The 17,596-nt window shown below is 45.3% G+C and overlaps 1 protein-coding gene across 2 annotated transcripts in view; it reads left to right on the forward strand.

Moving 5' to 3' along the window:
• Window positions 1-17,596, forward strand: part of fance (FA complementation group E) — a 44,870-nt gene that overhangs the window by 20,431 nt on the left and 6,843 nt on the right. For both annotated transcript variants that reach the window (XM_059332553.1, XM_059332552.1), the window contains exon 2: window positions 16,996-17,536. In XM_059332553.1, coding sequence (XP_059188536.1) covers window positions 16,996-17,536 — 541 coding nt within the window. The remainder of the gene's footprint in view (window positions 1-16,995; window positions 17,537-17,596) is intronic.

Here is a 17,596-nt window from a genome sequence, read left to right on the forward strand (position 1 = left end):
TATTATTAGGGACCGAGCACTAACGGTGCAAGGACCCTATTGTAATTGGTCCGTTTTTTATTAGGGACCGAGCACTAACGGTGCGAGGACCCTATTGAAATTGGTCCGTTTATTATTATTAGGGCCCGAGCAGGCAACGACCTGCGAGGTCCCTATTGTATTTCGAATGATTTTTTTTTTTTTTATTATTCTCGTACCCAAATGATCGCATATTTCACTGCCTGAACATACCCCAAAACTCACGAAACTTTAAATATAAGTCACACCTGGCGAAAAATTTTATAATCTATTGTCATCCTGAATTTCCATCACTAGGTGGCGCTATAATAAAGGAAAGTGCGTTTAGGCTAATAACTTCCACATACTTTATCACACATTCAAAAAACTTATATCCACGCGTTCACTGAGTTGTGCTGAATCTCGTGATATAGGCCACTCCCATTTTCGCCTACCGTTTTTTTTCGCAAATTCGCGAAATGTCGCAAACCTACTTTTTCGAACTCCTCCTAGGCAATTTCATCGTTTTGCACCAAACTTTGCACAGAGCATCTATGGACCCTCATGACAAAAAGTTATTAAAAGAATTTTGATTACCCAAATAATACTCAAGTTATTAAATAACAACTTCCTGCAGGTGGCGCTCTTTTCAACACAAAACACAAAGTGTTGCATATCTCCACATTGGTGAGTCTGAATGACATGAAACTCAGGTTACTACTTCCCCATGAGCCCCTGAGGCTCTCTGCAAAATTATGGCCGATTACCCCTAGGTGGCGCTCTTTAAATTGAAGTATTTTATTTCTCCAAATTGGTTGGTCGGATTAACACCAAATTTGGTATACTTATTGTCAATACCCTCCTAAGGATAACCCTTGAAGATTTAATTGATCGGCCCCTAGGTGGCGCTCTGGCGGCAGTTTAATTTAATAAGTGCCACTGTGCCCAGACCACAAGACTTAAGGCAATGAAATTCATAGGGGTGGTATAGACTGGCCCCTGTAACGCACAGACCCTGACTGCAGCATGCCCCGACACGCGTGTACTGCGAGGGCCCGTTCAGTACTGCGCGCAGTCCTAGTTAGGGCCCGAGCAGGCAACGACCTGCGAGGTCCCTATTGTATTTCGAATGATTATTAGGGACCGAGCACTAACAGTGCGAGGACCCTATTGAAATTGGTCCGTTTCTTATTATTATTCTTTTTCATAACCAATAGTAATTGCCTTTTTGGGGGCTTTATCATATTCAAAAAGTCATCAAATTTGGAATATACATAAATCTCACGTGAAATTTACATATTCTAGTGGTCGCGGGAATGGGCGTGGCAAAATGACTCAACAGCGCCCCCTTGAAAGTCAAGAAAATTCAGCCCCTCGCACAGGAATGTCGTAGAGACACGAAATTTGGTACATACATATATCATGGGAAGACGCACCAAAAAGTCTCAAGAACCCATACCCTAAAATGTACAGGAAGTCGGCCATCTTGGATCGAAAATGGCATTTCCTGCTGTTTTTGGCCATTTCCACGTCGCATACTTTAACGAACTCCTCCTACATATTTTACCCGATCAACTTCAAACTTGGTCAGTACCATCACAAGGCCTTTGGGATCAAAAGTTATTGAAAGCTTTACCGACGGTCACACTATGTGGGCGTGGCATGGCGGCAAAATATGGCATCTCGCCATAAAACACGAGATCGTTATAACTTTCCCATTCTTTGTCCTATCTGCTACAAATTTCTCATGCTTCATCACAGTCCAGCCCTTAACACTTCTACATAACAATATTTCATAAAGCCCCGCCCCTTATGCTTTATCCACGCCCCCTTTTACAAAATGACCACGTTGCGTATTTTACATAACTCCTCCAACAGATTTCGTACCATTGACTTCAAACTTGGTCAGTACCATTACAAGGCCTTTGGGATCAAAAGTTATTGAAAGCTTTACGGACGGTCACACTATGTGGGCGTGGCATGGCGGCAAAATATGGCGTCTCGCCATGAAACACGAGACTGTATAACTTCACCATACATTGTCTCATCTGGCCCAAAATTCTTACACGTGATAAGGGTCCACCTCTGAACACACCAACATGTCAATATTGACACACAGTCATAGCGCCCCCAGCTGGCAACAGGAAGTAACAACTTTAACGCCTAGCCCCAGCAGTAGGTTTCACGTAGAGACACGAAATTTGGTACACACATTAATTATGTGGAGACGCACCAAAAAGCCTCTTGGACCCATACCTCAAACCCAACAGGAAGTCCGCCATCTTGGTTTGAATATCGCACTTGTCATCGTTTTTGGCCATTTCCAGGTCGCATACTTTAACGAACTCCTCCTACAGATTTCACCCGATTTACTTCAAACTTGGTCAGTACCATCACAAGGCCTTTGGGATCAAAAGTTATTGAAAGCTTTACCGACGGTCACACTATGTGGGCGTGGCATGGCGGCAAAAAATGGCATCTCGCCATAACACACGAGACTGCATAACTTGACCATACATTGTCCAATCTGTCCCAAATTTCACACACGTGATTAGGGTCCAGCCCGCAACTCAGGTTACTACTTCCCCATGAGCTCCTGAGGCTCGCTGCAAAATTTTGGGCGATGACCACTAGGTGGCGCACTTTAAATTGAAGTATTTTATATCTCCACTTCGGTTGGTCGGATTAACAGTAAACTTGGTAGACTTATTGTCAATGCCCTCCTGAGGATAACCCTTGAACATCTTATTGATCTGCCCCTAGGTGGCGCTCTGGTGGCAGTTTAATTTAATGAGTGCCACTGTGCCCAGACCATGAGACTTAAGGTAATGAAATTCATAGGGGTGGTATAGACTGGCCCCTGTAACGCACACACCCCGACGGCAGCATGCCCGACACGCGTGTACTGCGAGGGCCCGTTCAGTACTGCGCGCAGTCCTAGTTTATTATTATTATTATTATTTTTTTTTTTATTCTTCTTCCCAAATGATCGCATTTTTCACTGCCTGAACATACTCCAAAACTCATGAAACTTTAAATATAAGTCACACCTGGCGAAAAATTTTATAATCTGTTGTCATCCTGAATTTCCACCACTAGGTGGCGCTATAATAAAGGAAAACGCATTTAGGCTAATAACTCCCACATACTTTATCGCACATTCAAAAATCTTATATCCACGCGTTCACTGAGTTGTGCTGAATCTCGTGGTATAGGCCACGCCCATTTTCGCCTACCGTTTTTTTTCGCAAATTCGCGAAATGTCGCAAACCTACTTTTTCGAACTCCTCCTAGGCAATTTCATCGTTTTGCACCAAACTTTGCACACAGCATCTATGGACCCTCATGACAAAAAGTTATTAAAAGAATTTTGATCACCCAAAGAATACTCAAGTTATTAAATAACAACTTCCTGCAGGTGGCGCTATTTTTAACACAAAACACAAAGTGTTGCATATCTCCACATTGGTGTGTCTGAATGACATGAAACTCAGGTTACTACTTCCCCATGAGCCCCTGAGGCTCTCTGCAAAATTTTGGGCGATGACCACTAGGTGGCGCTCTTTAAAATGAAGTATTATATATCTCTACATCGGTTGGTCGGATTAACACCAAACTTGGTATACTTATTGTCAATGCCCTCCTGAGGATAACCCTTGAAGGTTTCATTGATCGGCCCCTAGGTGGCGCTCTAGCGGCATTTTAATTTAATAAGTGCCACTGTGCCCAGACCATAAGACTTAAGGCAATGAAATTCATAGGGGTGGTATAGACTGGCCCCTGTAACGCACAAACCCTGACGGCAGCATGCCCCGACACGCGTGTACTGCGAGGGCCCGTTCAGTACTGCGCGCAGTCCTAGTTAGGGACCGAGCACTAACGGTGCGAGGACCCTATTGTAATTGGTCCGTCTATTCTTATTATTATTATCCTGGAATTGGAATCGCCTTTTTGGGGGCTTTATCATATTCAAAAACTCACCATTTTTGGAATATACATAAATCTCCGCTGAAATTTACATATTCTAGTGGTCCCGGGAATGGGCGTGGCAAAATGACTCAACAGCGCCCCCTTGAAAGTCAAGAAAATTCAGCCCCTCGCACAGGAATGTCGTAGAGACATGCAATTTGGTGCATACATATATCATGACCAGACGCACCAAAAAGTCTCAAGAAGCCATACCCTAAAACGTACAGGAAGTCGGCCATCTTGGATCGAAAATGGCGTTTCCTGCTGTTTTGGGCCATTTCCACGTCGCATACTTTAACGAACTCCTCCTACAGATTTCATCCAATTCTCTTCAAACTTGGACAGTAGCCTCACAAGGCCTTTGGGATCAAAAGTTGTATAAATCTTTACCGACCATCACACTATGTGGGCGTGGCATGGCGGCAAAATATGGCGTCTCGCCATAACACACGAGACTGCATAACTTGACCATACATTGTCCAATCTGTCCCAAATTTCACACACGTGATTAGGGTCCATCCTGGGACACACCCACATGTCAATACTTACACACAGTCATAGCGCCCCCTGCTGGCTACAGCAAGTATTATGTTTTACACCTACCCCGAGCACAGTGGTTGGTCAGATTAACACCAAACTTGGTATACTTATTGTCAATGCCCTCCTGAGGATAACCCTTGAAGATATTATTGATCGGCCCCTAGGTGGCGCTCTGGCGGCAGTTTAATTTAATGAGTGCCACTGTGCCCAGACCATAAGACTTAAGGCAATGAAATTCATAGGGGTGGTATAAACTGGCCCCTGTAACGCACACTACCCGACGGCAGCACACCCCGACGGCAGCATGCCCCGACACGCGTGTACTGCGAGGGCCCGTTCAGTACTGCGCGCAGTCCTAGTTAGGGCCCGAGCAGGCAACGACCTGCGAGGTCCCTATTGTATTTCGAATGATTATTCTTTTTATTTTTATTATTATTATTCTTCTTCCCAAATGATCGCATATTTCACTGCCTGAACATACCCCAAAACTCATGAAACTTTAAATATAAGTCAGACATGGTGAAAAATTTTATAATCTATTGTCATCCTGAATTTCCACCACTAGGTGGCGCTATAATAAAGGAAAGTGCCTTTAGGCTAATAACTTCCACATACTTTATCGCACATTCAAAAAACTTATATCCACGCGTTCACTGAGTTGTGCTGAATCTCGTGATATAGGCCACTCCCATTTTCGCCTACCGTTTTTTTTCGCAAATTCGCAAAATGTCGCAAACCTACTTTTTCGAACTCCTCCTAGGTAATTTGATCGTTCTGCACCAAACTTTGCACACAGCATCTATGGACCCTCATAACAAAAAGTTATTAAAAGAATTTTTATTACCCAAAGAATACTCAAGTTATTAAATAACAACTTCCTGCAGGTGGCGCTATTATCAACACAAAACACAAAGTGTTGCATATCTCCACATTGGTGTGTCTGAATGACATGAAACTCAGGTTCCTACTTCCCCATGAGCCCCTGAGGCTCGCTGCTAAATTTTGGACGATTACCACTAGGTGGCGCTCTTTAAATTGAAGTATTTTATATCTCCAAATCGGTTGGTTGGATTAACACCAAACTTGGTATACTTATTGTCAATGCCCTCTTGAGGATAACCCTTGAAGGTTTTATCGATCGGCCCCTAGGTGGCGCTCTGGCGGCAGTTTAATTTAATAAGTGTCACTGTGCCCAGACCATAAGACTTAAGGCAATGAAATTCATAGGGGTGGTATAGACTGGCCCCTGTAACGCACAGACCCCGACTGCAGCATGCCCCGACACGCGTGTACTGCGAGGGCCCGTTCAGTACTGCGCGCAGTCCTAGTTATTATTATTATTATTATTCTTCTCCCAAATGAATTGCCTTTTTGGGGGCTTTATCATATTCAAAAACTCACCAAATTTGGAATATACATAAATCAGATTTGAAATTTACGTATTCTGGTATTCGCGGGAATGGACCTTGCAAAATGACTCACTAGCGCCCCCTTGAAATTTTCAAAACATCCTCACAATATAGGTTTTTTTCACGTAGACACACGAAATTTGGTACATACGTGTATCATGGGAAGACGCACCAAAAAGCCTCAAGAACCCATACTCGAAAACGTACAGGAAGTCGGCCATCTTGGATTGAATATTGCAATTGTCATCGTTTTTGGCCATTTCCAGGTCGCATACTTTAACGTACTCCTCCTACAGATTTTATCCAATTGACTTCAAACTTGGTCAGTACCATCACAAGGCCTTTGGGATCAAAAGTTGTATAAAGCTTTACCGACGGTCACACTATGTGGGCGTGGCATGGCGGCAAAATATGGCGTCTCGCTATAAAACACGAGATTGTTATAACTTCTCCATTCTTTGTCCCATCGTGTCCAAACTTCTCATGCTTCATCAGAGTCCAGTCCTTAACACTTCTACATAACAATATTTCATGAAGCCCCGCCCCTTATGCTTTATCCCCGCCCCCTTTCATAAAATGACCACGTTGCATACTTTACATAACTCCTCAGACAGATTTCACCCCATGGACTTCAAACTTGGTCAGTACAATCACAAGGCCTTAGGGATCAAAAGTTGTGTAAATCTTACCCGACGGTCACACTACGTGGGCGTGGCATGGCGGCAAAATATGGCGTCTCGCCATCTAACACCAGACTGCATAACTTGACCATACATTGTCCAATCCGTCCCAAATTTCACACACGTGATAAGGGTCCAGCCATAAACACATCCACATGTCAATATTGACACACAGTCATAGCGCCCCCTGCAGGCAACAGCAAGTAACATGTTTTTCACCTAGCCCCAGCAGTAGGTTTCACATAGACACACGAAATTTGGTACACACGTGCTTCATGTGGAGACGCACCAAAAAGCCTCTTGGACCCATACCCTCAAACGTACAGGAAGTCGGCCATCTTGGATTGAATATCGCACTTGTCATCGTTTTTCGCCATTTCCAGGTCGCATACTTTTACGAACTCCTCCTACAGATTTTATCCAATTGACTTCAAACTTGGTCAGTACCATCACAACGACTTTGGGATCAAAAGTTGTATAAAGCTTTACTGACGGTCACACTATGTGGGTGTGGCATGGCGGCAAAATATGGCGTCTCGCCATGAAACACGAGACTGTATAACTTGACCATACATTGTCCAATCTGTCCCAAATTTCTCACACATGATGAGAGGCCAGCCCTGGACACACCCACATGTCAATATTGACACACAGTCATAGCGCCCCCTGCTGGCTACAGCAAGTATTATGTTTTACACCTACCCCGAGCACAGTGGTAGGAGACACGCCATTTGGGACGCATAGGGACTGAGCCAACAGTGCTGTACCCGATGTGGCCTCCCCCGACGTGCCCTCCCCCGACAGCTCCACTCTGCGAGGGCCCGTTCAGTACTGCGCGCAGTCCTAGTTAGGGACCGAGCACTAACGGTGCGAGGACCCTATTGAAATTGAAGGAATTATTAGGGACCGAGCACTAACGGTGCAAGGACCCTATTGTAATTGGTCCGTTTTTTATTATTATTAGGGACCGAGCACTAACAGTGCAAGGACCCTATTGTAATTGGTCCGTCTATTCTTATTATTATTATCCTGGAATTGGAATCGCCTTTTTGGGGCCTTTCTCATATTCAAAAACTCATCATTTTTGGAATATACATAGATCTCCACTGAAATTTACGTATTCTAGTGGTCCCAGGAATGGGCGTGGCAAAATGACTCAACAGCGCCCCCTTGAAAGTCAAGAAAATTCAGCCCCTCGCACAGGAATGTCGTAGAGACACGAAATTTTCTACGTACATGTATCATGGCAAGACGCACCAAAAAGTCTCAAGAAGCCATACCCTAAAACGTACAGGAAGTCGGCCATCTTGGATCGAAAATGGCGTTTCCTGATGTTTTGGGCCATTTCCATGCCGCATACTTTAACGAACTCCTCCTACAGATTTCATCGAATTCTCTTCAAACTTGGTCAGTACCATCACAAGGCCTTTGGAATCAAAAGTTGTATAAATCTTTACCGCCACTCACACTATGTGGGCGTGGCATGGCGGCAAAATATGGCGTCTTGCCATAAAACATCAGATTGTTATAATTTTCCCATTCTTTGTCTGATCTGATCCAAACTTCTCATGCTTCATCAGAGTCCAGCCCTTAACACTTCTACATAACAATATTTCATAAAGCCCCGCCCCTTATGCTTAATCCACGCCCCCTTTCATAAAATGACCACGTTGCATACTTTAACGAACTCCTCCGACAGATTTCATCCGATTTACTCCAAACTTGGTCAGTACCATCACAAGGGCTTTGGGATCAAAAGTTGTATAAATCTTTACCGCCTGTCACACAATGTGGGCGTGGCATGGCGGCAAAATATGGCGTCTCGCCATAACACACCAGACAGTATAACTTGCCCGTACATTGTCCCATCTGTCCCAATTTTCTCACAGGTGATGAGGGTCGAGCCCTGAACACACCCACATGTAAATATTGACACACAGTCATAGCGCCCCCCGATGGCAACAGGAAGTAACAACTTTAACGCCTAGCCCCAGCAGTAGGTTTCACGTAGAGATACGAAATTTGGTACACACGTGCTTCATGTGGAGACGCACCAAAAAGCCTCTTGGACCCATACCTCAAACCCAACAGGAAGTCCGCCATCTTGGATTGACTATCGCACTTGTCGTCGTTTTTGGCCATTTCCAGGTCGCATACTTTAACGAACTCCTCCTACAGATTTTATCCAATTGACTTCAAACTTGGTCAGTACCATCACAAGGCCTTTGGGATCAAAAGTTGTATAAATCTTTACCGACCGTCACACTATGTGGGCGTGGCATGGCGGCAAAATATGGCATCTCGCCATCTAACACCAGACTGAATAACTTGACCATACATTGTCCAATCTGTCCCAAATTTAACACACGTGATTAGGGTCCAGCCCGGGACACACCCACGGGTCAATAGTGACACACAGTCATAGCGCCCCCTGCTGGCTACAGGAAGTAACATGTTTTACACCTACCACAAGCACAGTGGTAGGAGACACACAATTTGGGACGCATAGGGACTGAGCCAACAGCGCCGCGTCCGATGTGCCCTCCCCTGACGGCGCCTCCCCCAACGGCTCCACTCTGCGAGGGCCCGTTCAGTACTGTGCGCAGTCCTAGTTATTATTATTTTTAGGGAAAGTAAATCGCTTATTTGAGGCCTTTATCATATTCAAAAACTCACCATATTTGGAATATACATAAATCAGATTTGAAATGTACGTATTCTGGTATTCGCGGGAATGGACCTTGCAAAATGACTCACTAGCGCCCCCTCAAAATTGTCAAAACATCCTCACAATATAGGTTTTTTTCACGTAGACACACAAAAGTTGGGACATATGTGTATCATGGGAATACGCACCAAAAAGCCTCAAGAACCCATACCCGAAAACGTACAGGAAGTCGGCCATCTTGGATTGAATATTGCACTTGTCATTGTTTTTGCCCATTTCCATGCCGCATACTTTAACAAACTCCTCCTACAGATTTCACCCGATTGACTTCAAACTTTGTCAGTAGCATCATAAGGCCTTTGGGATCAAAAGTTGTATAAAGCTTTATCGCCGCTCACACTATGTGGGCGTGGCATGGCGGCAAAATATGGCGTCTCCCCATAAAACACGAGATCGTTATAAGTTTTCCATTCTTTTTCCGATCTGGTCCAAACTTCTCATGCTTCATCTTAGTCCAGCCCTTAACACTTCTAAGTAACAATATTTCTGACAGCCCCGCCCCTTTTGCTTAATCCACGCCCCCTTTCATAAAATGACCACGTTGCATACTTTACATAACTCCTCCAACAGATTTAATCCCATTGACTTCAAACTTGGTCAGTACCATCACAAGGCCTTTGGGATCAAAAGTTGTATAAATCTTTACCGACGGTCACACTATGTGGGCGTGGCATGGCGGCAAAATATGGCGTCTCGCCATAACACACCAGACAGTATAGCTTGCCCGTACATTGTCCCATCTGTCCCAATTTTCTCACAGGTGATGAGGGTCCAGCCCTGAACACACCCACATGTAAATATTGACACACAGTTATAGCGCCCCCCGATGGCAACAGGAAGTAACAACTTTAACGCCTAGCCCCAGCAGTAGGTTTCACGTAGAGATACGAAATTTGGTACACACGTGCTTCATGTGGAGACGCACCAAAAAGCCTCTTGGACCCATACCTCAAACCCAACGGGAAGTCCGCCATCTTGGATTGACTATCGCACTTGTCATCGTTTTTGGCCATTTCCAGGTCGCATACTTTAACGAACTCCTCCTACAGATTTTATCCAATTGACTTCAAACTTGGTCAGTACCATCACAAGGCCTTTGGGATCAAAAGTTGTATAAATCTTTACCGACCGTCACACTATGTGGGCGTGGCATGGCGGCAAAATATGGCATTTCGCCATCTAACACCAGACTGAATAACTTGACCATACATTGTCCAATTTGTCCCAAATTTCACACGCGTGATTAGGGTCCAGCCCAGAACACACCCACGTGTCAATATTGACACACAGTTATAGCGCCCCCCGATGGCAACAGGAAGTAACAACTTTAACGCCTAGCCCCAGCAGTAGGTTTCACGTAGAGATACGAAATTTGGTACACACGTGCTTCATGTGGAGACGCACCAAAAAGCCTCTTGGACCCATACCTCAAACCCAACGGGAAGTCCGCCATCTTGGATTGACTATCGCACTTGTCATCGTTTTTGGCCATTTCCAGGTCGCATACTTTAACGAACTCCTCCTACAGATTTTATCCAATTGACTTCAAACTTGGTCAGTACCATCACAAGGCCTTTGGGATCAAAAGTTGTATAAATCTTTACCGACCGTCACACTATGTGGGCGTGGCATGGCGGCAAAATATGGCATCTCGCCATCTAACACCAGACTGAATAACTTGACCATACATTGTCCAATTTGTCCCAAATTTCACACGCGTGATTAGGGTCCAGCCCGGGACACACCCACGTGTCAATAGTGACACACAGTCATAGCGCCCCCTGCTGGCTCCAGGAAGTAACATGTTTTACACCTACCACAAGCACAGTGGTAGGAGACATGCCATTTGGTAAGCATAGGGACTGAGCCAACAGCGCCGCGTCCGACGTGCCCTACCCCGACGTGCCCTTCCCCCGACGGCTCCACTCTGCGAGGGCCCGTTCAGTACTGCGCGCAGTCCTAGTTATTATTATTATTATTCTTCTCCCAAATGAATTGCCTTTTTGGGGGCTTTATCATATTCAAAAAGTCACCAAATTTGGAATATACATGAATCAGATTTGAAATTTACGTATTCTGGTATTCGCGGGAATGGACCTTGCAAAATGACTCAGTAGCGCCCCCTTGAAATTTTCAAAACATCCTCACAATAGAGGTTTTTTTCACGTAGACACACGAAATTTGGTACATACGTGTATCATGGGAAGACACACCAAAAAGCCTCAAGAACCCATACTCGAAAACGTACAGGAAGACGGCCATCTTGGATTGAATATCGCACTTGTCATCGTTTTTGGCCTTTTCCAGGTCGCATACTTTAACGAACTCCTCCTACAGATTTCACCCGATCGACTTCACATTTGGTCAGTACCATCACAAGGCCTTTGGGATCAAAAGTTGTATAAAGCTTTACCGCCGGTCACACTATGTGGGCGTGGCATGGCGGCAAAAAATGGCGTCTCGCCATAAAACACGAGATTGTTATAACTTCCCCATTCTTTGTCCCATCTGGTCCAAACTTCTCATGCTTCATCAGAGTCCAGCCCTTAACACTTCTACATAACAATATTTCATAAAGCCCCGCCCCTTATGCTTTATCCACGCCCCCTTTCATAATATGACCACGTTGCATACTTTACATAACTCCTCAGACAGATTTCACCCCATGGACTTCAAACTTGGTCAGTACCATCACAAGGCCTTAGGGATCAAACGTTGTATAAATCTTTACCGACGGTCACACTATGTGGGCGTGGCATGGCGGCAAAATATGGCGTCGCGCCATAACACACGAGACTGTATAACTTGACCATACATTGTCCAATCTGTCCCAAATTTCACACACATGATTAGAGTCCAGCCCTGAACACACCCACATGTCAATATTGATACACTGTCATAGCGCCCCCCGCTGGCAACAGGAAGTAACCACTTTTACGCCTAGCCCCAGCAGCAGATTTCACGTAGAGATAGGAAATTTGGTACACACATGCTTCATGTGGAGACGCACCAAAAAGCCTCTTGGACCCATACCTCAAACCCAACAGGAAGTCTGCAATCTTGGTTTGAATATTGCACCATTCATCGTTTTTGGCCATTTCCAGGTCGCATACTTTAACGAACTCCTCCTACAGATTTCACCCGATTTACTTCAAACTTGGTCAGTACCATCACAAGGCCTTTGGGATCAAAAGTTGTATAAAGCTTAACTGGCGGTCACACTATGTGGGCGTGGCATGGCGGCAAAATATGTCATCTCGCCATAAAACACGGGATCGTTATAACTTCTCCATTCTTTGTCCCATCTGCTCCAAACTTCTCATGCTCCATCAGAGTCCTGCCCTTAACACTTCTAAATAATCATCTTTCATCAAGCCCCGCCCCTTATGCTTTATCCACGCCCTCTTTCATAAAATGACCACGTTGCATACTTTACATAACTCCTCCTATAGATTTCACCCCATTGACTTCAAACTTGGCCAGTACCATCACAAGGCCTTGGGGATGAAATGTTGTCTAAATCTTTACCGACCATCACACAATGTGGGCGTGGCATGGCGACAAAATATGGCGTCTCGCCATAACACACGAGACTGCATAACTTGACCATACATTGTCCAATCTGTCCCAAATTTCACACACATGATTAGGGTCCAGCCCAGAACACACCCACATGTCATTATTGACACACAGTCATAGCGCCCCCTGCTGGCTACAGGAAGTAACTTGTTTTACACCTACCACAAGCACAGTGTTAGGAGACACGCAATTTGGTACGCATAGGGACTGAGCCAACAGCGCCGCGTCCGATGTGCCCTCCCCTGACGGCGCCTTCCCCGACGGCTCCACTCTGCGAGGGCCCGTTCAGTACTGCGCGCAGTCCTAGTTATTATTCTTCTCCTTCCCAAAAGTAAATCGCTAATTTGGAGGCTTTATCATATTCAAAAACTCACCATTTTTGGAATATACATAAATCTCCGCTTAAATTTACATATTCTGGTATTCGCGGGAATGGGCGTGGCAAAATCACTCAACAGCGCCCCCTTGAAAGTCAAGAAAATTCAGCCCCTCGCACAAGAATGTTGTAGAGACACGAAATTTGGTAGATACATGTATCATGGGAAGACGCACCAAAAAGTCTCAAGGACCCATACCCTAAAACGTGCAGGAAGTCGGCCATATTGGATCGAAAATGCAGTTTCCTGCTGTTTTGGGCCATTTCCACGTCGCATACTTTAACGAACTCCTCCTACATATTTCATCCAATTCTCTTCAAACTTGGTCAGTACCATCACAAGGCCTTTGGGATCAAAAGTTGTATAAATCTTTACCGACAGTCACTCTATGTGGGCGTGGCATGGCGGCAAAATATGGCGTCTCGCCATAACACACGAGACTGTATAACTTGACCATACATTGTCCAATTTGTCTCAAATTTCACACATGTGATTAGGGTCCAGCCCAGAACACACCCACGTGTCAATATTGACACACAGTCATAGCGCCCCCTGCTGGCTACAGGAAGTAACATGTTTTACACCTACCACAAGCACAGTGGTAGGAGATACGCCATTTGGTAAGCATAGGGACTGAGCCAGTAGCGCCGCGTCCGACGTGCCCTACCCCGACGTGCCCTTCCCCCGACGGCTCCACTCTGCGAGGGCCCGTTCACTACTGCGCGCAGTCCTAGTTTTATTTTTTTTTCCCAAAAGTAAATCGCCTTTTTGGGGGCTTTATCATATTCAAAAACTCACCATTTTTGGAATATACATAAATCTCCGCTGAAATTTACATATTCTAGTGATCGCGGGAATGGGCGTGGCAAAGTGACTCAACAGCGCCCCCTTGAAAGTCAAGAAAATTCAGCCCCTCGCACAGGAATGTCGTATCAGCACAAAATATTCTACATACATGTATCATGGCAAGACGCACCAAAAAGTCTCAAGAACCCATACCCGCCGCATACTTTAACGAACTCCTCCTACAAATTTCACCCGATTTACTTCAAACTTGGTCAGTAGCATCACAAGGCCTTTGGGATCAAAAGTTATTGAAAGCTTTACCGACGGTCACACTATGTGGGCTGGCATGCCGGCAAAATATGGCGTCTCGCCATGAAACACGGGACTGTATAACTTCACCATACATTGTCTCATCTGGCCCAAAATTCTTACACGTGATAAGGGTCCAGCCATGAACACCCCCACATGTCAATATTGACACACAGTCATAGCGCCCCCTGCTGGCAACAGCCGTTGGATTGCCGTCTGGTTTGAATATCGCACTTGTCATAGTTTTTGGCCATTTCCAGGTTGCATACTTTAACGAACTCCTCCTACAGATTTCACCCCATGGACTTCAAACTTGGTCAGTACCATCACAAGGCCTTTGGGATCAAAAGTTATTGAAAGCTTTACCGACGGTCACACTATGTGGGCGTGGCATGCCGCCAAAATATGGCATCTCGCCATAACAGACGAGACTGCATAACTTGACCATACATTGTCCAATCTGTCCCAAATTTCACACACGTGATTAGGGTCCAGCCCGGGACACACCCAGGTGTCAATAGTTACACACAGTCATAGCGCCCCCTGCTGGCTACAGCAAGAATTATGTTTTCCACCTACCCTGAGCACAGTGGTAGGAGACATGCCATTTGGGACACATAGGGACTGAGCCCACATTGCCGCACCCGATGTGGCCTCCCCCGACGTGCCCTACCCTGACGTGCCCTCCTCCGACGGCTCCACTCTGCGAGGGCCCGTTCAGTACTGCTTGCAGTCCTAGTTATTATTATTATTATTATTAGTGCATGTCTCCAGCTGTTAAAGCGACTGACAGCTGATCCAGCTGTGATCTGCTGCCGCCATTAGAAACGGACGTCGCTTCACGTGACGCTCCGGAGGGAAGAACGTCCCATTTCTCTTAAATCGTTTCCTCTCTCCTCGCTTCCCTCACTTGCGTCTCTCCATGCATCCCCAGTGGGTGGGACTAAGACGCAAGTGAACGGCGCAAGTGAGGGACGCATGGATGCGAAATAGTGGTAATGGGATGCAGCCTAGGGCTCTCATACTCTCTACTGTTTTTTTTTTTTTACTTTAATAATATCCATAATAAATCTGTATGGTGGAAAAAACAGATCATGAAAAGGAAAAAAAAATTCTAGAGCGATCTTTCTCTTAATTTATTATAAATGTAGACATATGTTTGTGGTGTTTTTGTTGTTCAGAGTCACAATAAAACAGATTTTATCTACATGGTGAATCATATAAATAAAATATAAAACTTGTGGTGACACACTTTAGTTTAATCTGTGATCTGTCTTCACTCAGGTATGAAACTACAGCGATGTTGCGATGTATAACATCAGTCCGATCAGCTGCTGCGTCTATTCAATAAGTCAGGGGGCGGGGCCACCACTAAAAGACTTCCGCATAGGATTCTCTCGTGTATCCTCGCTTGTGCCTCCTCCGATATGCCTCCTCTATCCTCTATCCTCCGATCACAAATAAGAGCTTTGGGACGGTCTTAAACATGGCGCCTGCGAAAGAAGAGAGGATAGAGGAGGCGAAAATTAAGGGAGATGAGACGCAGCCTAGCTGTATCCCAAATTCAAGGATCCTTCCTTGGTAGGCTCTTTCCTTCAGACCCGGGTCCTCCAGAGGCGAGGCGAGTATCCTTCCTATCACTGGTGTAACGCACAAATGGAACAACAGCCTTCAGAGTGTGCAGCTGTGCATCATTGCGTAATTGGACGTCCTGCTTTAATTCAGCGCTGCAATTTAAAAATCAGTTCACAATATGGATGTGTCTTTGGCATCAGCACTCTGCCACATATTTGTGAAAATGGAAGAAGATGCTTTAAGGTTGAATATCCACGATTTAGCAAGTAAAAGCCACAAAGTGGATTAAGCCTGAATATTTCATTGATCCTGGCTAAATTTGGTCGCTACTTAGTTTCATAAAAGCAGCGGCACATAATTCACCATGGAAATGTGTTCTGTGATTATTTATTTTTTATTTTACAATAACAGTTATTTATAAATAACAATAAAGGATAATAGTGGACTTTTGGCCCCTGTAAACACAATAAAGAAATGTATAACTTTCTGAATGGCATAGCTGTATATACTTTGCACATCATCATCTGACGTATATAAATTAATTAACAATAACTTTAGCAACTGAGATGGCATTAATTAACTTAACCGGCATTGTATCAAGATAATGTTTATTATCTTTAGATAAATATTCTGCCATTTGTTCATGTACATGTTTTTGCTTGACTTTGAACACGTTTTGTAAGTTATGTGATAACATTCAGTGTAAACTGAAAATGCTTGTATATTTAAATGCATATTGCGCCGCCGGCGTCGCTGTTTCTACGCTCGTCATTTTTAAATCTCCCGGTAGACTGGTGTGCGCAAAGCATTATGGGTAGTCGGGGCGCACAGAGGATACACACATGCATCTTTGGAATTTGGGCAAAAGAAGGACTCTGTCCTCTGGAGGATCCTGGACATTGGGACAGTCCTTCAACAGATGTCCATGACGTAGTATCCTTCAAATCCAGCCGTTTGAGGATCCTTCCTTGACATTGGGACACAGCGACTGTCTCCCATGTGATGTGACTAACCTTTTTCTTCTCCTCACCTGTTTCCTGTTTCAGTCAACCCCTGGTGTGCCTGTTTCCAGCATTATTCCAACAGAACTTGCTGTCCCTGGTCCATCTGGTCCACCCGGCGCTCCCTCGGCCCTCTGTCCTCCGTCTCCTCCGCTGCCTCAGCCGGGACCCTGGGCCGAGCCCCTGGGTCTCCGCTCTGGTTAGACAGCTGGGAAGACACGTGGGGCCCTGGAGCGAGGAGCCTCTGTGCTCAGCCCTGTGCAGCCAGAGACTCACGGAGCTGTCACGGCGCTCCGCTGGCTCCGTCGGGACCGGAGGATGGGCCACCTGCTTCAGCGATCCAACAGTGGAGTCTGGATCCCAGAGGGCTTCGGGTTCATCTGAGCTCGGGTCACAACGGAAGAGAAAAGGCAGCTTTGTCTCTCTGGACTCGGACAGTGAGCCAACAGGACAGCAGAGTAAACGGAAAAAGATGGACGTCTGTGGTGGCGAATGTCTCAATAGTGGAGAACAAACAGCAGCTCCTGCTGAAGACCTGCAGCTGGCAGCAGACGCTCCATGTGACGTCCTGCCCGAACATGTAAAGGTAGAGACATCCTTTATCTGTCCCGTATCAAACACTTTACCACTTTCATGTCTTTCCATT

The sequence above is a fragment of the Centropristis striata genome, chromosome 5 (assembly GCF_030273125.1).
Source record: "Centropristis striata isolate RG_2023a ecotype Rhode Island chromosome 5, C.striata_1.0, whole genome shotgun sequence".
In the NCBI taxonomy this organism is placed as follows: Eukaryota; Metazoa; Chordata; class Actinopteri; order Perciformes; family Serranidae; genus Centropristis; species Centropristis striata.